The sequence below is a fragment of the Lontra canadensis genome, unplaced genomic scaffold, assembly GCF_010015895.1.
Source record: "Lontra canadensis isolate GAN:19392208 unplaced genomic scaffold, GSC_riverotter_1.0 scaffold78, whole genome shotgun sequence".
Taxonomy (NCBI): Eukaryota; Metazoa; Chordata; class Mammalia; order Carnivora; family Mustelidae; genus Lontra; species Lontra canadensis.
In genome coordinates, this window is record NW_022631072.1 from 56823 (window position 1) to 82369 (window position 25547).

Genomic DNA, 25547 nt, shown 5'->3' on the forward strand with positions numbered 1-25547 from the left:
TCAAGCTCCTGAAACAGAACCTTGGCCTCTGCCTCCCTCTCCAGCTTTCCCCGAGGAGCTCCCCACTTCCCCACACACCCCACACTGAAATTCTGCACTCAGAACCTGAACATCTTCATCTCCTTGAAAATACCTGTCCTGGTCTGCCCTGGCCTTCGTGGTGAGGCTCCCTCTGCCTGGGATGTTCTTCCTCCTTTCAGCCCTGTAACCTGAGGATGTCACTCAGCTTTCCTCCTAAAAGCCATCTCTGTTGGAAACCCTGCTTGTCCCCCCATGGTACTCCCAAACCACCTTGAGAGTCCTTGCGCTTCCTCAGAATGCACATGGCAGCCATACCACTCCTGCCTCAGCACTTGGAACCCCATGTTTCTGGTGCTTCTTTATTTCTCGCCATCCCTCCCCGGACTCTGAGCTTCATGAGCTCAGTGACGCGCTCTCACCATTACGTCATCACAGGAGTGAACCCACTGCCTTGACACTCAGACATGCAATAGTTCTCAGCGTGCCTAATGAATAAAGTTGCGCAGTTCACTAGGGTAATGTATTCCAGAAGCTAGTCCTAGGGTGTGTGGTAGAGGAGGAGGCCCTCCCAGGCAGAAGCGAGCAGCTGTCCCTTCTTCAACCTGCTCCCCATAGCAGAGACAGGCTCATAAGCAACAGCCCCCATAGGCACAATGTGTCACTGATCTCTCTCTAGAAGTGGCTTGTGTCTTTCTTGGAGGACCTGGGTCAGCTCTGTGCCGGGAGAGCAAGGAAGGCACCACCACCCACGCTTTGGGCCGTAGGCTGAGCCAGTCAGATGTGTTATTGTAAAATGGCAATTTTATAATTAAGTGATAATTACATTTTCTGCAGTGTGTAAGGGAAAATAAATGTAGTGTAAATCAATATGCCATTGATTCATGCAAGTTTGCCTTTAAGTGTGTGCGTCTGAAATTTCAATTATGGCTGAGATTAGACCATCCAGCTCTCTCCATCCCTCTCCATTCCTTCGAAAGCAGGGAGACGGTGATCATCTGATCACCTGTCACTTTCTAATGGCTCCGCTTCTGGGGGGACCTGGTGAACCCAAGCATAGCCAGGTATGTGACCCTCGGAGCTAGCACGGCCTGGCCCACCTCCCCATTCCCTGCTCTGCATGGGTCTCGCCCTCATGAAGGGCCTTCAGAAATCCCAAGCTCATGAGGTAGAAACCCAACTTCCCAAGCTGCCATTGGGCTCTCTGGTCCCAGCTCCCAGCACTTCTCTCCTGGGTTCCTCTGTTGGCCCTGAACACACCATAAGCCTTCCTGGCTCAGCGCAGTGGTCTGTACATCCCCGCCCACCTGGTGATACTTATTTTTTTTCCTGCTTGAACTCAAGTTAAGCTTGCCCTGAACATGTCAGCCCATGGGAAACTCTTCCCTAATGCCTGGTGTCCTGCTGCCTTCACCAGTCACAAGATATTTAACACATGAGGCGAGGTTGAATCTGTTGTCTCATCTCCCACCCCAGGCAAACGTGTCATTGACATTCGCCCTTCCAGCCTCCAACCCCAGCAGCCAGCCCTGAGTCAGGAATTCTGTTAATCACATTGCCCCCTGGGCCACACTGGCAGCTAGGGGTAGTGACTGAGAAAGAGAACTGGCAAAGGCCAGAAGTTGCTAAGATTTACTTTGGAAGAGGCAAAGGAAGGAAGGAGGCATAGAGGCAAGATAAAAGGAGAAGGGGGAAGAGTGAGTGAAAATGCAACACTGTTCATGGTTGATGGTGTTGTAATTTCATTCCCATTCTGGGGAGGGGGTTCAGCTGCTCTGCTCTCCAGGGGGCATCTGAGGTCCCACCAGGTTCATTCTATGAATTCATGTTGTTTGCCCCCCCTCTTCTGCTGCTCCCCCTTTCTACCCCCAGCTTCAACGTATGTTCATGTTCCATTTGACGAGTGTCCACATTGAGCAGGCACACACCAGCTGTTGGGGCTCAAAGACGATCAGAGGGGGCCCTGCCTGACTTGTGGCATTAGGTCAGCTTCTGGGCAGCCTGAAAGTAGGGCAGGGACGCTGGCCAACTCTGCATTTGTCTTCCAGAACTTGCTTCTCCCTGTATTGACTTTCACTGCTGTTGGGTGTCACTCACCTGTCTGAATGCTCGGCATTTTTTTTTCAAGTCTTATTCTCTTTCCACCATTGCCTCTACCTGCCCTGCTGGCTGCCCGAGGAGCAGGTAACCTGTCCCCAGCTGGCCCTCTAGGGATAGCCATCTCATCCTTAGCAAAGGATGGGGACCAGGGATCAGTCTTCTTGGTAGCTGGGAAATGTTAGCCTGGCTCCAGGGAACCACTGACCACACAGCTATGTCCCCACTGGCCAGCTGGGGCAGAGCGCAGCCATGTGGCACATGGCCAAGGGGCCTCTGACACTCAGCTCCGTTCACTCCTCCTATGCAAGCAAGGTGTGAGTCCAGACACTGGTTATAATCAGAGTCCAGATCAGTAAGGAGGACGGACAACCCAGGCAGCCAGAACTTTGCCTCAGTTCCCCAACTCCCCCGAGAATGAAGTCTTTTCCTGATGGTGTCATCAGGATAAAAATCCCATGGGATCCCTTATGGGATGAGGCTCCTTCTCTCCAGCTCTCTCTGCCAAGTAGGACTTAACATATGTCCTACTCCTTCCTCAACCCTTTAAAAAAACAAGTAATTCTGGGAACGTAGGTTCACAGTGGTTAAACTGTAACCTTCTGGGGGCTAGACACCGGGTCTCGTCATCTGTACATATCCCACAGCACCCCTAACACAGTATACTTAGTGCAGGGAGACCACAGTAGGGGTCTAATAGATGCCTGGCGAATGGCATCATGGGAATGGGAGGAGGACTGACAGCCACACATAGGTATGAAATGGACAGTGAGATCCGCAGCAGGTAAGACAGAGACTGCACTCCTAGGGCAGGGGCTCTCGGCACACCAGGCCCTAAGGAAGCCTGGAGAGAGGTTTTCGGAAGCCATACTTATCACTCCAGCGTCCTCTCCATTCAGTGTGGCCCCAGGGGTTCCACAGGCGGATAAGATCTTCCCCGCTCCTCCAGGTCTGAATCTGCAAAGAACAGAAAAAGAAAGTCAGCAGAAAGAGGGGATATGAATACAGCTGCTTTTTACCTCCAAGGACTAATTTAACTTCTGACCTCATTTGGCTGCAGCCAGGAAAAAAATTGAAAGGAAAAAAAAAAATCAATGTCTCTGTGCTGCCTGCACGGAGTTTGAATGAAGGAGGAGAAAACGACCCCTCCTGCTCAGCACCTCGTAGGGCAGACACAGCTTCATCATTCCGGACAAGACCTCCTGGAACGTGGGTGGGCTGAGATGTAATAGCAGATACATAGCACAGGACGTTGCTGCGGGCTGCAGAGGGGAGATCTTGATGGGTCCCCAACCTCCTGCAGGCTTTGTTTCCCGCCCCCCCGGCCCTAGCATCTCTGTTCCACAGATGCAGCTGCTCTCCTGCCCGCAGCACACTGGGAGCTGTGCCGGGGTCTCCCACCGCGTGGTCCTGAGCGAGGATACGGAGGAGGCTGATTCAAGACAGTCGAGGTTAGCCCTCCCACACCTGCACCCTGGCACTGCCCCAGGCCTCCTGTCACCCTGCCACTATTGGCAGGCAGGCACCTTGATGACCTGAACTTTCCTTCCTTCCCCAGGCACCATCAGCACCCATCCCCCGATATGGAAGCTGGCTCCTTCAGACCACAGAGGTCAAAGTCCAGGACCGTTGATAAGTTACAACAAAATGAACTCAACCCTTTGAACCCACATTCCCAGATCCAGGAGCCCTCAGCCTTGTGAGAGGAATTAAAGCATGGTTGTGTATTGTAGCTGGACGCTGATTGGTGCTGAGGTCATCCGTGGAGGCCGAGTCCTTGTACGGGCCAGGGAAGGGGCCCACTTGCTCCGTGGTTCCAGGCCAGAGGCAGCGGAGACAGCCCCGAGGGCAGTCTCACCACATGGAGGAGAACCCCACATATGGAGGTGGGGCTCGGAGCCCAGTGTCGCTGGAGTACCTTCTATCCTTCAAACTGCCAGTGGATGTTTATAGAACCCTTGTCTTGCACAGGAGGAAACTGAGCACCAGAGAGGTTAAGCAACCTTCCCAAGGCCACAGTGTAAGTGGCAGAAGAATTCTCATCCCATGCCAGGCTCTGAATTTGGAGATGGGAGCAGATAAAGGTTACAGCTGCTCCAGGGCCCGGACCACTCTCGGGTGTGGCCACAACCCTGACTTCTGCATCTGACCCCTGTGCCACGGGGCCAAGGCCCGTGTCATCACCAGTAGGGCAATACCATGTAGGAACAACACGGTGAGACAGGCCAAGAGAACTTGGCTTGGATAAGGTTCTCTTCCATCCACTTCCATCTGGCTGGCCCTATAGGGAAGGTGCTTTGGCTTTTAAAGCTACATGGGATTGGGAGGGGGCTCCTGGCACAGACCTGGGTTCCCCACCCCAAGGCACTCCAGGTCTCATACCCAGTGTATTTATTAACTGTCAGAGCTTGGTGGAGCCCACGGAGCAGGGATGTGAGAAATGGTTGTCCGGTGGCCCAAAAAGCTTAATGAGCCACCCTCAGTGCCCACCATAGTTGGGGCTGAGATGGGCATAGGGGAGAAGAACGGCCAGCAAGTGAAGGAGCTGAAAGCAGGGCTCAATGAGGCATGCAGATAAACACTCACCTCCTTGCCCAGGGGAGTCACCGCCCGCGCTAGGTGCATAATAAAATATGCCAATTTCATTTATCTTCCTGTCTGTGTCCTGCCCAGAGGAGGATGAGCAGATTAAGAAACACACTGCATTTATGGGCTGGTTTAATCTTAGCACTTAAGGTCAGTTGTGACCTCCTCGTTTTGGAGGAGAAATCTTCAACCAAGTCGAGTTCCTGGGCCTTGGCAGAGAGGTTCAGAGGTCACACTCAAGGCCAAGGTCATGACTACTTCTGAGAACTCACTCTTGCTTCACCTCTCCTGGCCACTCACTGTACCCCTGGCCCTGGCCATGTTCTCAGAAAGGGTTCCCCCCAGGGAAGAGTTGATGCAGGTTATCTAGTTCAGGATGATTATTTCCTCCGATGTATTCCCTTAAATGCTAGTCCCGCAGGTTGTGAATGATTAGTCCTAGGAGAAGTGGTTTCAGGGCTCATGGCAGATTAAAACCAAGGGCTGTCTCATTATAGAAAGAGCCTTTCCCAGGAAGGGCGGAGACATCACACTGGTGCCACGGCTCCTTTGTTCTAGCACAGATCACACATCGATCACAGCTCTTTCCCCAAATCTGGAAGCAGTACCAAAGTCTCGTCGACACCGTCATCCGAGCAGCAGTGTCAATGGATCAAGGCTGACACACAAGAAAACCAATCTGTCATCCCTAGCCTGGACTTTGCACATCTGGGACGGGAGTTGTGGGAAGCGGCGTGTCCCTGTGTGGCCTGGTGTGATGAGGGCACTGGCTGCCCCCATGGGGAATTCTGAGACGGGCTTGGGAGCATTTGGACGAGGAGAATCTGGGGCCACTGTGACTGGAGTCTTCCCTGCTTAATCAGGGTGATCTCTTCCTTGCTCTCAGGAAACGTGTTCTGAGTGCCTCCCATCCATTCTGTGATGGACGCAGAGGTTCAGTGACGTCATCTTCACAGGCCACAGAGGGACACGTTTACCCACGCACACAAGCGCACTCATCCATAATCTCATAAGCATTGATTAGGTGCCTACTCTCTCCCAGGTACTGTGCAGAGGAAAGCATTTTGTGATGCATTTCCTTAAGGAGAAAAACAGGAGACAGAAGATAGTGTCTCTATTTTGTGGAAAACTCACCAAGACACAAAACGACAGAGCAAGTGGCCTGGGGTCACTGGATGGGAGACAGACTGATACAGAGAGAAGGAAGGCAAAGATGAGAACCCATGCCAGAAACAGTGCCCGATGCTCGGCGTTCTATGGTCATAAACACGTGTGGAAAGTGTACCCTGGAGCTTGGGATGGCCTCTCAGGGCCTCAAGGACATGATTAGGCCTCAAGAGTGGTGGGAAATAGAGATAGGGAACCTGTGTGGGATATTGTCTCAAGGCCAGAAAGCACAGTTACCACACAGGTGGTGTCCAGGTCCAGCGTTTTTAAGTAGCTGTGTTGACCCTGACCTTCCCCTCTCAGGCTTCGGCTTCTCACTTAGGAAAGGAGGAGGCTGGACCTCAGTCATGTTTTCAGGACCAAATGATACTGCACACAGTAATCACATACGCTTTTGTCTACCCCGGGTCCATGTCTGCATCAAGGGGGAACACTGTCCTCCAACAGCTGTCCTCCCCTCTTCCATGGGAATAAAGTCTAGACAGGATGTTTCCCAGACTCCCTTGGGCCTCCGTGTGGCACGTGACTAAGTTCGGAGTAACGGGTTCTGAGAGGACACGGTGTGTGTGTTTTCTGATGGGTGCCTTCTATATGAATATATAAGCATCCCCTCACTTCTTTTCCTTTCCCTGGATGGAAGATGGCCATCCTCGGAGCAGCTGCCCTGGGCTCACAGGGAGAACCCATGTTGCCGATGGCGGAGTCACCTATCAGCTATCAGCTCTGGGTTTACCTGCTTCCTTGAGATAGGAATGAACTTTATCTTATTTAAGCCCCTGTTTTTTGGAGGGCCTCTGTGGTAGCAGTTTAGTTGGTACATAAACCCTTCCAGGGCTTGCCCTAGTCGTCTGGGTGGTTCTTTCTTCTTTCTTTCTGGGCTAACCCCACAGTCTAGCAGGACACTCAGCCTGTCTGCGATCAGCGCAAGGACCGCAAGAGCTCTGGTGGGTCCCTGGGGGAGGAAGACTCTGGGCACCAGAATTTCTGGATGAATGGAAGAAATGAGGCTGGGTGGGGGCTTGTTGAGGACCTGGGATGCTGACTCCTGTTTTGAGGAATAAGAAAGCCAGACACTCCCCACGGGCGACTTACCCGCTCGGCTCCAGTCACGGTGTACGCGTGCTGACTCACCAGGCCATTCTTCAGGCTCCTGGCCACACCTGTCGGCTTCAGAGGAGGAAAGGAGACCAAGCATTACACGTTCACAGGTTCCTCAGAGGAACAGAGAAGCACAGTTCAATCAGCAGCTAAACTGTGGCACTGGAAAGGCATAGGCTCCTGGAAGTCTTTTCTACAGGGACCGAGTTTGCAGGCTGCCGGGTGGTTGAGGCCCCAGGTGTGTCATACCTCCGGAGACTACCCCGTTTCTGACAGAACCCCAGAGTCCCAAGGCCCACGTGGACTGCTTCCTCCTCCAGTCCCTCGTCAATGACAGGCGGCACAAAACACATCGGCTAGGTGTCTTGTAGGAGCCCGGAACACCCAGCACCCCTACGCTGTAAGCAACTAAAGTGCATGCTAGTTTTGGGGGGTTGTTTCAGATAGGGGGGGCATGACCCAAAGCCCACGTGTTTAGAGAGCGCAGGAAATACTCTCATGGATAGGGAGCTGGCTGTCTCAGAATAGACTCCGAAATAATTTGGAGGGTCGTCCTATTCTGAAAAACTAGGACGACCCTCCAAATTATTTTGGAGTCTATTCTGACCTTGGGATGCCACCCTTGGAGCCAGTGAGAATCAAAGGGCTGCCCAGTCCCTCCGGACCCCATTATGCCTGGTCACACGGCTGTGCTAGGCAAAGGCCTCAGGGTCAGGCCATGTGTTCGAATCCAGCTCAGCCACTTACTGGCTGTGTGAGGCTGAGAGTTTTCCTCAGCCTCTCTGAGCCCATCTCCTCTTCTGTAAGTGAATTCTGCAGCCCGTGTCTCAGAGGGAGGGCTGCTGTGAGGATGACATCAGGCACAGTGCCAGTGCCCCATGGCGCCCGCTTGGCCATGCCCCTTACTAGCTGAGCTGGCTGGTGGTTAGATACTCCTGGGTGAGGTGTTGAGTCTGCTCACCTCGGCCAGGGTGGCGCAGGTAATCAGGGAGCCTGCCTTGGCCGCTGTCTTCACCATCGTCACCAGGTCAGAAGGAAAGGTCAGGTCGATGTTAGTGACCACTCCTCCCGTGAGGTCCACCAGGGCGTCAGGAAGGAAGCCGTAGTGCAGGTTGGCATAGGACCCATGGAACCTAGAAGAGGGAAGTCACGTCAGCCCCTCTAAGGCCTTTGGTGAGACGTTCCAGGAAGGGAGCTTGCACACCTGACCGCTGCGTATCGCCCAGTGAAGGATCGCCCAGTCTAGCCCTGACCATGGCCACCTGCCATCTATTTGCCTGGATGAAGGTTCTGCCGCTGTCCCTCCCCTGGTCTCCTGGGGCTGGGCAGCCCCACAAGCAGCAGTAGCGTGCAAGGGTTAGGAGTGCAGGTGCTGGAGCCTCAGGCCAGAGGTCGAATCCCAACCTCTCCACGTGTTTAGCTGCCTGATCTTGGACAAATTACTTCCCTGGCACGTGGCAAGCCCTTAATAGACATCGGATATTAGGATGATGAATATCCATTGTTTCCTGTTCTGCTTAACAATAGCGACAAGTCCTTGCTGTGTGAGGGGTACTGTGCTAGGCAAGGAGTGTTCAAAGGTGGGCAAGACCTCCCCTCCAGGAGCTCAGCCAACAGCCTGGTGCCCACTGTGGCCACGATCAGCCTCCGTTCTGCAGTGCAAAGCGTGATCCAGATCTCTCGCTCTCAGAACTAACCCCCTCATCCCAGGACGGTCAGGGAGGCCAGTCGACTGTACTGAAGGTAACGAAGGTGAGGACAAGTCTTACCTAACACATTGTCCAAGCAAGCCACGTGGAACCTCATATGTGTCCTCTACCGTACCTCTTCCCACTCTTGCTTGGGGTTTCTGCTCCTTCCCAGGCTTATTGTCCCATCTCCCCTCCTCTCCATTCTCCCCCAAACCTGAACAGCCCCAGTCACTCACTAGGGAGGCCGAGAGATCCCAGATTCAAGAGACAAACCTCTCCGGTTCAGCTCCCGGTTTCCCCTCTCATGAGCTCCCAGTCATGGGCAGGAGGCTGAGATTTTCTATGGCTCCCTTGGTTGGCAAGGGAAGGGGCATTGGACAGTCCCCACCTCCCCGGGAGGCTGTGACAGGTATGCTGGTCCTGGCACGTGTGGCTCGCAGTGGGTATGCTCGTGGCTGTCACTGTTGGGCACAGCAAATCGACGCTCCCCCTGCTCCTACCTGCACTTGTCGCTCCTTCCCAATGGCACCCTGCCACAGGGACACTCTCCTTAGAATAACTCGTCTAGTTTCTTCGAATCCCTTGAGGATCTATTTGCTCTGAAAGCATGTGGATCATCTTGGAGCAGAGAGGAGCTGCCCGTCGGTCTGGGGGGCTCTCGGAGGGGCACAGGTCTGAGCTGAGTTTATGCAGGTAACGCCAGTGGGGTGGGCATTCCAAGCAGGAAGGATCCCCGGAGCCGGAAGAGCATGGCGGACCCGGGCCTCGTGATGGTGCTCCCAGGAGAGAGGCTATGCTGACCACTGAAGCAGGGCCAGACAAGAGCAGATTTGTTTTTAAGTTCCTGTCAGTGGGGTGAACTGGAAAGGCTCCCAAGGAACCCCAAGATACAGACAGGGGAAACCCACGAAGACCTGAAGCTGAGGCCAGGCAGGGAGAAGACTCTGCCTCCTGGTGTCAATCCTGCCCTGCGGGAGTCTTCCCCACCACTGCCCCAGTCACTCAGCCTTCTCACCTGTGACCTTCTCATCTGTCCCCAGCCAAGGCCGCGCCCCTCATGGGCCAGGGGCAGTAGGGAAGCTCTGACCAGGGCTTGCTTTCTGGTAATGCAAATCCTGTGGGGCTCTGGGCCCAAGTTCCTCCCTGCGGCTCCTCTAGGCGGCCTGCAACCCTCCCTTCTGGGTCTTTCACCTGAGAACAGCGAGGTTGACTGGGTAGGCTCCTGGGGCCCCTCAGTCCTTTCTCCCATAGTCCCACCCCTGCCACTTTCTCCTCCTGGGCACCGCCCAGCATTCATGTAAATTCACTTCAGCAAATACAGGTCAAATAGCCACTGAAAGCAGGACAACCACCCAGGCACAAATGCCACGAATGCTTACAAGTCCTTTATAACAGAAAGCTAAGGCTACACAAAAGGCCATTCTGCAGAAACTGCCATGTGACAGGTTGATCTCAACTTGTTTTTAAAACTGGTTCTAGGGGCACCTGGGTGTTTCAGTGGGTTAAAGCCTCTGCCTTTGGCTCGGGTCATGATCCCAGGGTCCTGGGATCGAGCTCCACATTGGGCTCTCTGCTCAGCAGGGAGCCTGCTTCCTCCTCTCTCTCTCTCTGCCTGATTCTCTGCCTACTTGTGATCTCTGTCAAATAAAAAATAAATAAAAATCTTTAACCAAAAAAAAAAAAAAAAAAAAAACTGGTTCTAAATCTTATCTTCCTGTCTTTCCCTCTCCCTGACCCAGGGTTATGCCCTGACCGACTCTTATCTCTGGGGTATTTACTTAGTCAAAGACAAAGCCTGCCTTTGATAATGGTCATGCCCAATTGGGTCTGAACATCTGACTCCTGATTTCCCACAGGTTATTCTGGCTCTGGTCAGAGTAGGAGGGGAGTTGCTGAGGGTCCTGGAAGTTCACAAAGACTGGGGTGCTGGAACCCATTCTGGAGCCCACCAGCATGATCTCCCCAACTGTAAGAGCCCCTTCTTGTTGAGGCACTCAGGGGCCCTCCCTTGATTTCAAGAGGGCGGCCCTGGAACCATTCCAGAAAAGAGCCAGGACCTGGCTCGGCAACTTCAGGCCCACTGCCTCAGTGTCTGGGGGCCCCATCTGAGGTCTTGGATTCACAGCACCCCACAGTTGCCACAGAGAGACCCAATGCACGGGGAAGGCCAGCAGCCTCTCTCTCGCCATCTCTCCACGATGCGCACAAACCTGTCTCAGCAGCAGCTGGGTATTTAACAAGGAGCTATCTCTCTGCTTCACAAACATGAGCTCACAAATCCTGCTGATGCTTCAGGAACATGGCAACTATTCTTAGCCCCCTTTGCTGACAGGAAACAGAAAGGGAAGGAAAGATAGAGACAACTGTGTTCACCACACCTGTCACTATACCTTGTCACCTGAGCCCAGGAATTTGGAGAGTACCTTGTTCTCATCTCTGGGCTGCAGCCTCATTTGGGGGAAGTGTCTATCTGCCCAGCTATGCGAAGAAAGAGGGAAGAATTCAGACATCTACATCAGAATCCGAAAGGACGCTAAAATTCTGGGATTCTTAATTGCCCAGATTCTGTGTAGGGTGATACGCAACCTGACAGATGTTGTCCTGCGATCTCCTATGTTAAGACCTCTGGAGGGGGTGTGTGTGAAAACCTGCCAGTGTAGATCTGACAGACTCAACCAATTCATTTCCAGACTTCCCAGTTGCCAGGAGAGTTGAAAGTTTGGGATGTGTGTGTTCATTGGCCTACATTTGTGGGTGGGGAGGATGGTCATCTCCATGGGGATGGATGGGTTCTCCATGTTTGTGCCTGCCTCTGAGTTCCAAAGAAGCAAAACCACAAATCTTTTTAACATACAACTGACAGCATTAAGGGATGATGGAAAAACCTGGGATAAGGAGAACGGTTCTCATCCCATCTTGGTCTCAAACACCATGTGACCTTGGGTTGCTCTGCATATCAGTTTCTTCATCTTTCAAAGGAGGAGGCAGGACTTGAGGCTGACAGAGCCCCCTTCCAGCCCTGAGAGCTCTCATTCCATTGCACTCACTCCTTCATTCTATGGTTCCCTTCTTCGGATAGAGGGGAAAGCTTTTAAACAGCTTACTAGTTTGAAACATTTTATCCTCCACTAGATTTCTTTAGGCGGTGGAATGTGGATTCCGGGTCCAGTTTCCCATTTTCTTTTCAAGCTGAATGATGGCTTTAGGTCGACTGTTAACAAAATGGGGTCAAAGTCATCATTTCATTCCACGAGGTTTCTAATTCTCCAAGTGAACTGGCATGCTCCCCTTTTCACAGAAGGAAAAAAAAAAAAAAAAAAAAAAAACCACGAAGCCTGGAAGTAGTGAGAGCTGAATCCATACTGGAAAGAAATGTCAGTGTTTGGGTAAGTAGCTTAGAAGCAAATTAACCTCCCTGAACATATGGATCGGTTCAACAACCTTGGCTGTTAGCTAGGGTTCCTTCTCAAATGCTAATGAACAGCTCTTCTTGACACTGGAAATGAGCAATAGCTTTAGTTTTCTACAAATAGGCTCAACAGACAGGATGCAAAAAAAAAAAAAAAAAGAGCTCTCGAGATACATGGCTGTTCAGATCATGACCTCTAGAAGGACAGGTCTTTGGGGTTTTTAACATTCTTCGGGCCCAGAACTGGACCCAGTAGGGTCTTCAGTCTTACTAAATAATGTCCCTGGGCAAATCACTGAAAACCAGAGCAGATACAGGCTAGCGATTACCATCACGTGACTACTGAAAGTCTTGGCTTCCCGTCCTGTAAAATTTGGTGGGTGATGATGATCTTTAGAGAACCTGATTTGGTGATACTCCACTAATTCATTTTCTCCTGAAAAGGATGGTCCCTTTGTCTCTTAGCATTGATTTCTAGCTCTGATGTGTCCTGCACAGTTCTCTGTGACATTGACCATTTCCACTTAACACATACTCTTGCTCACACCTACTTAAGCCAGTCTCAGAATCTTTGTCCCCGTACCAAGCACAGTGCCTGGCCTGTGGTTAAATGCTCAGTACATATCTTCTGAATACATGCAACTCAAAGAGTCTAAATAAAACATATGAATTGGGGTGAACTTGAGCTTGTTAACACTAGAAGGTAGTCCTTGCATCATGACACTTGGACCATAGAATAACCAGCGACGCCTGCACTGCCTACCCCACCCCCCGGCACAGATACCATCTCATAGTAGTCATACCAGGCCCCCAACTGCCCAATCTCACTTTGAGCTGTCTTGCCCCTAGTCTTTGCTTGAATCAATCCCATGGTTGGGAAGAACTCTCCAACATATCCCCTTTCTTCTTACCGAAATTCTATCCAACCTTCAAGGCCTCACTCAATGCCCTGTCCTCTATACAACCTCAACCTGACTCTCTGTGAGTCAGAAAGTCAAGATTGTTCTCTCTCTCTGTCCTTCCCTCAGACTTCAACCATCAGCGATACTATTATATTTTACCTGGGCCCTTATCCCAGCCCTTGCAATAACAGTATTATTAGTTCATACCTCTGTTCAGTCCTGGCCTGCCTACCCCTTGCTATGTGTCTCTGGGTTCCTCCCTTGGCCCCAACACAGCCTTGCAGGCAGTGATTTTTTTATGGGGGATGCCCAGCCTGGTGGCAATGGCTCTGATGCTCCCAGGGCATCACATGCATGCAGAGCTGTCAAAAATCCTAGGACGAGCTGCTATGCAGCATCCATCAGGGCCTGCAGCAGGGCAGGCAAGGCAGCGCTGAGGCCCTGGTCAGAGGGGTGGGCTACCCTTACTTGGCATAAGCTTTCTCCAGCAGGCAGGGCCAGAACTCTTGGTTGTTGCTGCAAGGACGCACAAAGAGGTACTCCTTTTTCAGAACAGGCAGGCGATCATCAACCACCACTTCCACCCACTGGCCACACTGCCAGAACTGGAAGAGAGATGAAATATATGCCTTAGTGGAACCGGGGCAGAAGGGAGCTTCTGGACCCCCAACCCACGCCAAATGATAACCACTGTCATGACATGACCTCATCAGTGTCACAACAAACTCTATCCAAAACAAAATCCTGGTCCAGGTCAGTGGGCAGGGGCCAGGCATGTCAACTGCACTGGACAGATGAGTCACAGATCAAGTGAGTCAAGGAAAATACAGGCTGCGTGGAGAGAGACTTGGGTTTTAGTTAGGCTTTGCTGCTAACTCTGGCCTCACTTTGGCAAGTCCTCTAGGAGCTTCAGACACACGTGAGACTTTCCAGGTATACCTTGGGCACAAAATGGCAATAGACGGAACAGATGCTGAATAATGAGGAGACTGGTAGATACAGAGTGTTATCACAGGAGAGAGGAGAGCCTATTGGGAGCCAAAGCCTCAAAGGAGGAGGCAGGACTGAAACAGGTGGCAAGGAGGTAGGAAAGGCATCCCAGATGGCAGGGACAGTGTGGGCAAAGGCCTGAAAGCTGGATGATGAGGATTGCTCAGGAGGACTGAGCAGTGACAGGCTTGCTCTGGCCCTCTTCAGCTCATGTGAAGCTGGCCCTGCCATCAGAGCAGCAGAAATGAAACTGAGTGGCACCGCTACCGCTAAGAGTGCAAATGAACCAGATGTTCCTCTCCAAAACAGACCGCTTTAATCTTCAGCGTTCAACTCTTAATGGTTCACCGGGGGACATCACCAAATGAGGAAAATTCCTAACGAAGCCAGTCTTTTGGAGTTTCTTCATTGGTCTCCCGTGTGCCGGGTAAGCAGCTGGTCTTCTAGCTTCAGGCCTGAGCCTTGATGAAGGCAAGTCTCTGACAGGTGGGCTCAGAATAAAGCTGGGTGGATGTGATCTCTCATCTGTTTGGCAGTGACGGGAAGCCATCCACATGGCCTTTTCCACAGCTGGATATCCCAGATGCTGGGCCACTGTATCCAGCTGAGGACACACTTTCCAAGTAGAGTTGGAGACAGAGACAGAGCTGTCAGTGGAGAAAAAGCAAAGATGTTTTTGTGGTCATTAACGAGCTCAGTATGCTGCAGCTGGTTCTGGCACAGCTGTGATTTGGGTCCCTAATGCAGTCAATTGTGTAGAGAGGTGAGGTTAAGAGCCAACAGGGGTGTAACCAGGAGGGAGACCAGGAAACATGTTTGAGATGCCAAGGAAAACTAGAAGTGGGGTACTGGAAAAACAGTGTGATCTGGATGGCAAATTGTAGCAGACAGTGGCCAGTCACCGGAACTGTGCTTGAGTCCTGGTTTTCCCTTTAGTTATCTGAACAACAGATATTGTGTAAGACACTGAATTTTCAGAGTCTCAGTTTCTCTGTGTTCTCAGTTTCTCATCTGTCAAATGGTGATAAAGAACCTCCTCAAAGGGCCGTGACTGGGGTCAGATGAGATGGTGAACGTGAGATCCAGCTTTGAACGGAGAAACTATTTTTCCATAGCTTCTTTGTTCAGCACCTAGGATAGTACCTGGTGCAGAGCAGACTGTCAGGAATGAGTGAGTTCTGACTTGAATGAGCTCTCTGGTTGGTTTTCACTGAGAAGTCCCGTCCACCCCGGTATTCCCACATGAGTAATACTGACCAAACTTGCTATCCTTATACAAAGGGAGCACCAGATAAGATCTTGTTCCCAGAATGGGTCGAGAATGAGGCCACCGATGTGCATTTCCTGGTTCACCCCGTTAGGTGAGGAGGGCTGGCATATGAATAGTGTCTGGACCCTCAAAGAGGCATGCTGGTGCCATTTTGTCAGCACCCATGCGTCTGAGGGACGCCAGAAGTGTTTTGGGCAAAGCAGCCATGCTGCCTGGGCATTGGATTCTTTTTTTTTTTTTAATTTAATTTAAATTTAAATTTTTATTTTTGGGGGGGGCATTGGATTCTTTCCAGAGTGTAGCACCCAAGCTCAGAGTGATGAGAACAGATGTATAGAAGTCAACACTTCAGCTTTTTCTGGAGAACTGTGGAAATTTCTCACCATTCAGAAGGACAGAGAGTTCCGTCTGGGCCTCAGTTTCTCCTAACCATGTGTTACTACCAATACTTGCAGGCTGAAGTGAGCTCAGACAGTAAACCTTGTATCTTTTAGCTTACTCCTTGTTCAGTTCCTTGGACCACCAGGATCAGCATCCCCCGGGAACTTGTTAGAAGCTCTAGTATGCAAATAGTTGAACTTCAGGAAGAGAGATCAAAATAAAGGAGGAGACCCAGAGATAATGAAGGGATGTTTAGTTGAGCAGGAAAAGGAGGTAGGTCTTCAGAATGAGAGGGCTCACTGAATTCCAGACAAGATTAATTTCAAAAAGGCACACATCGGGACAAATTCCAGAGAAATTTCTGAACACCAAGGAGACAGAGTACCTCTCCTAAACTTGCAGTTTGAAAAAGCATCATAGAATAGAACAGGAAAAGTTTAAAGCCTAAACATCTGAAAACATAAGAGGAACCCTCCAAAGTATAGCTTTGGGGAAGAACTCCAATTCACCTCTTTTAGGACTTGATTAAATCAAGCAGACAAAAAATAAGCCAAGATAAAAAAAAAAAAGTCAATTGCAGAAACAACAATCTGCAAATTAGAAAGCTTGAGTCGATATGTAAAACTTTTGCCCACCGGATATTCTCATATGTCCATGAAGCATTTGCAAAAACTGTTGTAGAATTGACATAAATAAAACCTTAATAAGTCCCCCAAATGTAGAGACTTTATGAATATATTCTCTGATCATAATTTAAATAATCTAAAACTCTATAACCAAAACTTAACAAAAACCAAAAGTATATTATCTTACAATTAATAAAGGTAGTTCCAGATGATTTAACTATTGTCTGTTTTACTTTGAAAGAACAGATAAGCAATGATTAACAACCAATTGTTCAAATTATTTCAGATCAAGGTATGTAAAAGTCAATGGACACAGTGTAAAAAGCCAGCATAACTCCAACATAGTCAAAATAACTAGAAAACAATTCTATATATGATATTGATGCAAAAATTCTAATAAAAATTTTATCAAATCCCACAGTGCATCAAAAAAAATGGCACAGCAGGAGAGTACATCACTAAAATCAGGAGAACATAGGACTTTGCTCTTGTCATTCTTATTTAAGATTGTGACCCTCTAACTAATACAACAGAGCAAAGAGAGTTCTAGAAATATTAAAAATAGAGACAAAATTATCTTTATTTGCAGAGAATATCAGTTAATTAAAAAAACACACACAATAAATGAAACTAATCAAGGAACTTGGTAAGGTGGTTAGATATAATTTAATATATAATAAGGAGTGGCTTTCCTCTTGTCAGCAACATCTAGTTAGAAATGAAGGGGGAAAATCTCATTTATACTAGCTACAAAATTGTAAAATATTTGGGAACATATTTAATGAGAAGGCTGTCACACCTATATGGAAACTATAACATTTTATTGAAGGGCTTAAAAACATTTTATTGAGGTTCTGAATATATAGAAAGATAGACCACATTTCTGGGAAGGAATAATTAAAATAATAAAAATGTGATGTTTCCAAATTAATACATAAATTTAACGCTGCTCCACTCTGCATCACAGTGGCATCTCTTTTTAATTAGACACAATGATTTTAATATTCTCATGGAAAAATAAATGTGCAAGAATTACCAAGATATTTTTGAGGAAAAAATAATGAAGGAAAACTTATTCTACCAGATGTTGCATCTGATTCTAAAGCTCCTGTAATCCAAATAGCAAAATATGGCTCAGGGATCAACAGAGACAAAGGCTCAATGATGTACAGGGTTCTTGATTAATGACTTTTTTTTTTTTTTTGCTAATTGTTTCTGCCATTTCTTTTTATTTACATGAAAACATTTATTTTTACTCTCATGCTTCCTATGTGCTACCAGATGTTGAGCTCAAGTCCTTTAATAGAGAGAGACAAAGTAATTAACACATAGGTGACTCTTCCATCTTAAGCTAGCAGACCACAAGGGTGTTTAAGATGCTCGCCTCCCTGTGCTTTCAGAGAACCCATCCACGTAAGGAGTGTCCCAGCAGTGCACATACCCGGAAACGGAAGATCCCTGCATACTGGTGTGAAAAGCTTTGGTCCATCAGGATCTTCTGCAGATGCTGCTGGTTCAGAGTCAAGGAGCCCAGAGCTGCCAGGAACCAGCAATCTCCTGCAAGGGAATATAAGCCATGAGAGTTCTACTGAACACATCTCGAAGCCCCACCCCACACATTTCACAGGTCTCCATATGCCTCCTTCTGAATAATGCTTTTTTTTTTTTTTTTCCCTATCCGAGTGGTGAGAACTGGGGAAGGTCTCACTAGGGCCAGTTCCAAACAACATAGAGAAGGAGCTGGTGATGATGGGGGTTGGCATGGCTGGAATGAAGGTAAAGGGGGTTTGAGGGATGGTAATGACGATGATGAGAGAAGTGAAGAGAGACCCAGCCAGGCTTCTGCAGGGCTGGTGGGCCAACCTGCCTCTGTTTCTCATTTTGCCAGAGATGCCCAGAGCTGAAGTTCTAGGAAATGTTGTTGCCAGAGTGAACAGTCCGTCCACAGCAGCACCAAGGATGATGATCTTGCCTCCTCCGAAGCTGGGGTAGAACTCTGGGGTCTGGGTGGGCACCACCCTTTGTCTTTCCCTACTTGGAGGCTGACTTCAGGCAGCCTGCTTATTCCAGGGCCCGGAGGAAAGATGTTGAGTCCTTACCAGCTTCTCCTTGTTGGATGTCAAATCTGCTTGCACCTTCCAGGATGAAGTGAGGCTCTGATTCCCCGTTTAATATATCCTTAGGCAAGAGGGAGAAAAGCCATGAGCATCTTTCATTCCTCTGTGTCTCCAGGTGGTACCTAAGACATCACTCACTTTGTCTTTGAGGGGTAGAGGTTAATTCTTAAATAGGTGCCTAAATCTGAGTTAGGAAAGTTCCCCTCATTCTTCTGGTTTGGTTGCTATCAGGAAGGCAGGTGTCAAAGGGGTGGCGTATGTAACTGACTAGACAGGCAAGACATGCATAAGCAAAATGCATGAGGAGATGAACATATATAAGGACTCGGGATCCTTACATCAAATAGCCCTCCCGGTTCCAACAAGCAGTGTTTTAGTAACAGGTTATAAATAGCCCCCCCCAAAGAGATATATTTATTACAGGACACTTTTATAAGCATAATAAAGCTTTCCTTGTGGAATGCCCCCTCTAGGAAGTCAGTATAGGCTTTCTGGGATCCAGGTTCGAGTCTAGCCACGTGCTTTACAGGATAGATACAAGACGTGTTACTCAGACCCTCGCCTGCTCCCTGGCTAACTCAGAGACTGATTCTGGAAGAGCCCGGATCCCTTGTCTTGGATGCTGTTACACCGCGCCTGGTCGTGTCCTGCATTCTGACACTCGGAGCCCCTGGCAGCCATAGAAAAGGGTTTGCCAGAGGGATCTGCAGGGCTACCATGTCTGGGGAGAATCTGCGGGAACTCTCAGCAGACACAAGGACTGTGAGAGCTCCTGAAGGGGTTTGCTTGGGCCCAGGGTCCCCAGGCACTCCCCAGCTTTCCCCTACTAGAAGTCTGCAGGATTACCTTCAGCGCCCTCTCTGTGCCTGGGGCTCTTCTTGCATTTCCACTGCATAAATTTGCATTTGCATACTCTGGTAATTATTCCTGTATCATTTCTTCTCACATTGACAAATAAGTCCCCAGAGAACAGGGCCACAAAGTGGAAATGGATTTATTTCCTCAACAGCCGTGAACGTGCAGAGCCCTGTGCCTTGAGACACCTGCCAGCCCTTTGTAAACTGCCAGTTTCCTGGTGGGGACGACAAAAGGCAAACAAAGGTGTGCGTGTCTGCAAACTCCTCAGCCCAGCTTGCCCCACCCTAAACATGCTCCCACTGCCTTCTGTACAAGAGCTGGCCTCTTGGGGGAGCCAGGAGAGATGCACGCATGCCCAGACCCTCCCCAGGTGGAGATGCCTAGGTGCTCACCAGGTACCTACATCTGGGCTCCAAGCCCTCCTCCAGAGAATACCCATGCCTGGGCAGACTCAGGGACTCCCCCAACACAAGTAAGCGGGGCAGACTACTGCAGGGCCAGAGAGGGAGCAACTTGTCCAGTTCCAAACAATTTGGGGCACTTCTACTAGCTGTCCCCACCCTTTCTCCTGCAAAAAGGAAGTGAAGGTCTCTCTGGGGTTTGCTGTCAGGGAGCAGATGCTTAAGATTCTCCACTGGTGGGAATTAGAGAGAGCAGAGGCCACTGGGCTTGGGACTGGGAGCAAAGACAGCTTTGCTCAGCTTTCTTGACCTGCCCACAGTCCCTTTTCTCCTCTGCTGTTTGCTCCTGGTTTCCTTGCCAGTTTCCTGGTGGGGATGCCAAAAGGCAAACAGGGCAGGGACTGCAGAGGGGGAATGGGTGTGCTGAGAGGCATTCACACAGACCTGGTGTGGCATCCTGCCACTCATTCTCCCTGAGTGACCTTGAACAACTCCCTTGACTTTGCTGAGACTCAGTTTCCTCATGTGCAAAATGGAGACGTGAGCGGTAAAGCAATCAAGGCACTGGTTGCCTTGCTGGGGTCTGGGGACTTTATACACCCACCGTCTCCCATTAGCCTTGCAAAGCAGGAGTCTTTCTATTTTACAAATGAGGAAGGATGTGAATACTTAGCAGAATATCAGACAAGGTACATGGTCAATAAATATTGATTCCCTTCTTCTGTAATATTTGCAAAATTAAAAAGGCCATACTCAGAGGCAAACCCAGAGCCACAAATGCATTCATTATTAAACATGATAGAATAAAAACATGAATTAAACAGTCAATTCATAGATGTTAGAAAGATGAAAAGGGACTCAAATATAGGCAGAAAAAATGATAAAAGAGACAATTAGCAAATTCTAATATAGAAAAACAGCAAGATTAAGAAAGCAAATAACTCATTCCATTTGGGGGAGAAGGTTTACATAGACTCCACCTTTGGCAAAGATGGTAAAGAAACCCAACTAAAATTAGAAATACAAATGAGCTTTTAGCAATATAAAAGCATGATGTAAAATTCTATATGAATGAATTTAAAAATAGTGATGATTTTCTGACTAAAAGGAACACGATCAAAAATGAGTCAAGTTCGTAAATAAACTGAAAAAATAACCAATAATCTTGTGATAGTATTTTCAGATGATAAAGAATATACCCCTAACAGCTCTGTAAAGGCTTCTAAAGGTGCATGATTTCCTACAGAATTCTCTCAAACTTTCAGGGAATAGACAATTCCTATGTCACTTAAATTTTCAATATAAGAAAGAAGGCAAAAAGAAAGTCATTGCCACCATTTATTTTAAGAAGCCAGCATAGCCTGAGACAATGAAAACACAACACACCTACACACACACACTACTGATTTAGGATACCAGGATGGTTTCATATCAGAATATATATTAATATAAAGTAGCATTTACACGGACTAAAGGAGAAATAATTTATATCCTTCTAAGAAATGCACCACAACTTTCTCTGACTCACTAAAATGATAAAAATTTAAATTAAAAAAGTGTAACTAATCAGGGGCAAAAAGACCTCCTAATGCTGTGAAAATGAAGTGGCAATTATTGCAAATCAATATTCAATAGCAAGTCTGGGACAAACCCTGGAATCGTCTGCATCAAAGTTGGGCACAAGATCTTCATTTGTGTCTCCTGTCCTCTGAGGGGACTGTTTCTTCCCCAGCCTGGGCTTTAGAGGGGTGTTGGGTAATCTAACAAGAGCTCAGTGTGCAAAATGGAGACTCGAGGTGGCTCAGTGGGTTGAGCATCTGACTTTGGCTCAGGTCGTGATCTCGGGATCTTGTATGGAGCCCCTCATCAGGTTCCCTGCTCAGCGAGGGGTCTATTTGTCTCTCTCCCTCTGCCCCGTCCCCTGCTCATGCTCTTTTTCTCTCTCAAATGAATACAACCTTTTTTTTTTTTTTTTTTTTTTTTGAAAGAGAAGTAATGGGGCACCTGGGTGGCTCAGTTAGTTAAGTGTCTGCCTTTGGCTCAGGTTATGATCTCAGGATCCTGCGATTGAGCCCCACATCGGGCTCCCTGCTCAGTGGGAAACCTGCTTCTCCCTCTCCCTCTCCCCCTGCTTATATTCTCTCTCTTGCTCGCTCTCTCTCTATCAAATTAATAACTAAAATCCTAAAAAAAAAAATAAAAAGAAAAGTAGGGGGGGGCGCCTTGGTGGCTCAGTGGGTTAAGCCTCTGCCTTCGGCTCAGGTCATGGTCTCAGGGTCCTGGGATCGAGCCCCGCATTGGGCTTTCTGCTCAGCGGGGAGCCTGTTTCCTCTTCTCTCTCTCTGCCTGCCTCTCTGCCTACTTGTGATCTCTCTTTCTCTGTCAAATAAATAAATAAAATCTTAAAAAAAGAGAAGTAGAAAGAGATGGAAATTATACCCAGAAGCATTTTCTTCTCTGGGCTGACTTGCTGAGAGAATAGGTAAAGATGAATGGATAGAGATGTGAGAGAGATGTATATATCTCACAATATTACTCAGCCATCAAAAAGAATGAAATCCTGCCATCTGCAGAAACAGGGATGGAGCTGGAGAATATTATGCTAAGCAAAATAAGTCAGAGGGAAAAAAGGGGAGAAAAAAAAAAGGGAGAGAGAAAGACGAACCAAGAAACAGACTCTTAATTATCGAGAACAAATGGATAGTCACCGGGGGAGGGGATGGAGCGATGGGTGAAGCAGGTGATGGTGATGAAGGAGGGCACCTGCTGTGAGGACCGCCACAGGATGTGGTCTGGAAGTGTTGAGTCATTAAATTGTACACCCAAAGCTAATATCACATCAGGTTAACTAGCTGGAATTTAAATTCAAACCTAAAAAAATAGAGAGAGAGATGGCCGTGCTCTGTGGGTGTCACCAGGGGGGACGAGCACACCAGGGCAGTGAAGTGTGACAAGATTGGCAAGAAGCAGTGTACACCCTGAGCGTGACTCAGTCTCCTGGGACCTTCACAGACAGGCGGACTGCTGGGTGCTGCCTCCCACAGCCAGGATTCAGTGGGTCGGCGGAGGTTGGGTTCAGGTCGTATACAGCAACACCAAGGATTCAGAGGCCCCACCAAGGGCCGGGGACAGGTTCAGGACACTGAGCACTTTGTCCCAGAAGCCACAGGAATGGGCTGTGAAGCAGGCAATGGGGCTCCACAGCGCCTAGCTCTTCCCCGCTGACCTCACCAGCAGACAGGGGCTTCTCCCTGTCAGGGTTTTCCAATTCTGTGAGATGGGCTCTTTGGGGGCTCTGAGACATCACTTGTATGGAAAGCAGTCACGATGGTTACTTTTATGACCTGACTGGATCATGGGGTACCCAGATATTCAGCTAAACATAGTTTCTAAGTGTGTCTGTGTTTCCAGATGAGATTAGCATTTATTTGAATCAGAATTAAGGAAAGCAGGTTGTGATCCCCAGTGCCCACGAGCACCACCCAATTCACTGAGGACCCCAATAAAATGAAAGGGAGAAGAAGGGAGCATTTGCCCCTTCTCTGCGTGACTGCAAGATGGGACATTAGTCTTCTCCTGCTCTTGGACTGGGAATGACACCATCAGCTCCCAGTCAGACTAAACTATACCACTGGCTTGACTGGCTCTCCAGGTTGTGCAAGGCAGACCTGTGGGACTTCTCAGCCCCCATAACCACATGGGTCAGTTCCTCACAGTAAAAACATCGATGGGCTAAGTCTAGGTATTTCTTATATAGTAGATGGATACACACACACACACACACACACACGCACAAATATTATTATTACTATTTCCTTTGGAGAACCTTGATTAATACAGAAGCCACCAGAAACAGTCATACAAGTAATCTTAGCAACTTCCGCATTGAGAAGTTCTTTCTCAAGGCAAACTTTTTGGGGCAGTCTGTGTTATATCAGGTATATCAGAAGCACACGTAAGGCAAGAATGCCTAGAATCTTAGAAAATACTCTCTTAGGTGGTACCAGACCAGGCAGTCTCCTGTGATCGCTTCTGGACAAGTCTTTTCCAACACAACCTCCCTTGGTATACTTTGGAGTGATTCTTGCATTCATCAGAGGCTGCTAATGTATGGTCCCAGAGGGTGTGCTGCCTCTTGGATGAGGGAACACCAGGTTTATCATCTTGGCATTCAGAAACAGGCTAAATGTATCTTTCAGAGGGTGGCCAGAATTCAGGCTGGGCCAGGTGGCAGTGTTACTCCCTTTCCACTTTTGCTAGAGAGCTTTGTTTTATTGGTGTCAAAGTTCTTTGGCTCAATGACATTTGGTTCAGGCATGATCACTTTGTCACTTTCGGTTACCTGCTGCCTTTGTAACCTACACTCATATGTCCATTTTGTTAATCTCTTCCTTTTCTGAAGAACTCATTTTGGTCCCAAGGTGAATCATTTCTAGTGAATGATCCTTTTAGAAACTCCACTCTGGCTACTTAAAAGTTAAAAAGTTGTTACCTGGGTAGGCGATACTTCATTCTGGGGTGGCCATGAGCCAGAATCCACAATGGGGTTGGGTTTGGAGCTCTAAGCACCCATCAGAGAACGTGTTTTGGGCCCATAGATCCTTCTTCAGTTGAGAAGTGAAATGTTTGTCATAAAAGAATGGGGGCAAAAATGAAACTGCAGCCTCTCAGTCTGATATGTGATGGTGACTCTGCTGTGAAGATCTGTATCTATAATTCTGTGCTGTCCAATATGGTAGCCACAAGTCATATGTGACTACTTTAAATTCAATTTAATCTTCAATCCCTTAGTTGCACTAGCCACATTCTAAGTAGCCAATAGCTACATATAACTAGTGGTTACTGTATTGAATGGCACCGAAAGATTCCGCCATCATGGAAGTTCTACTGGACAGTGATCATTTATTGAATAAGGATAATAATATTAGCTACCTTATAGTACTATGACAGTAATTAAATGAAATGTCATATGTAAGGTACTTAGATTAATACTTAATGCATGTGTATACTTGATAAATGGGATTTGTTATTATTTATGAAATTAAAATTCTAAAAGGAAGTCACTCTAATGTCAACTTTCATTCAGGGAAATTAACAAATAGATACCCCATGTACAAGTCTAATTCTCAGCATTGTCTCTTGCTGACACGGGGGGTTACAGGCAGTGCTGAGGCTGATGAGGAGTTGGGTCTCATCAGTGCCATTGGCTCAGCACAGGGTCACAGGCTGTTCTAGAACCTGATCACCTGCCAGTGGAGACAGTGTGAGGGGTGGGTTGGAAATTTATTAAACAAAGAGAAGCTGAATGAAGCAGGATATGAAGGAACTTCTATTTCAAAATTCCAGCAGCAAAATGGATTAGGTTGACTCTTGGAGGGAGGGAAGGATGGAAGGAAAGACAGAGTCAGAGACAGAGAGCAAAAGAGAGCAAGAGGACATTATGGGACATCAAACAACTTTTTTTGTACAAGGCATAAAAAACTGAGTCTAGTTTTATGCCCCTGACTGTTGGGCTATTAGTGAATCTACCAAGGCCAAGTGAGTACTCAATTTCAATGATATCCATGATGGCTTAACAATTGCCTAGAGGATGGAAGGTCCCCATTGTCTGGAAAAGCCGAGGATGTGAAGATGGCCTCAGAAGCCTTGGTACCATCTCAGTCATTACATTGTTGAACTTGAAGGAGTGCCAGGCAGACCTCTGGACAGTGACTGGGCAAACTCTAGATTGGGAGGCAACCTTCTGAAAGTAGTGAGAATTAGCAGAACACGAGAAGAAAGTCATTCTCCATACTCCCTGCCAGGCTCCCCTAGGCTCTCAAATGGTTTCATCTGACCTACATTTCTCCCCTTAAAGTGTTTGTTGAAACTATTTGAGGGCTGAAGCTGACTGTAGTGTGAAAACCCAAGAGATCCAAAAGGACAGCCCCCGAGGC

General features: G+C 48.3%; 1 protein-coding gene across 1 annotated transcript in view; it reads right to left on the bottom strand.

The window, feature by feature from the left end:
- CAPN13 (calpain 13) overlaps window positions 1-25547 on the bottom strand; it is a 79333-nt gene that overhangs the window by 31934 nt on the left and 21852 nt on the right. Inside the window, exons 3-8 of the mRNA XM_032882028.1 lie at window positions 18335-18413; window positions 17677-17792; window positions 13437-13573; window positions 7928-8099; window positions 6961-7035; window positions 2987-3072 (exon numbers count right to left, since the gene is read on the bottom strand). Coding sequence (XP_032737919.1) covers window positions 2987-3072; window positions 6961-7035; window positions 7928-8099; window positions 13437-13573; window positions 17677-17792; window positions 18335-18413 — 665 coding nt within the window. The remainder of the gene's footprint in view (window positions 1-2986; window positions 3073-6960; window positions 7036-7927; window positions 8100-13436; window positions 13574-17676; window positions 17793-18334; window positions 18414-25547) is intronic.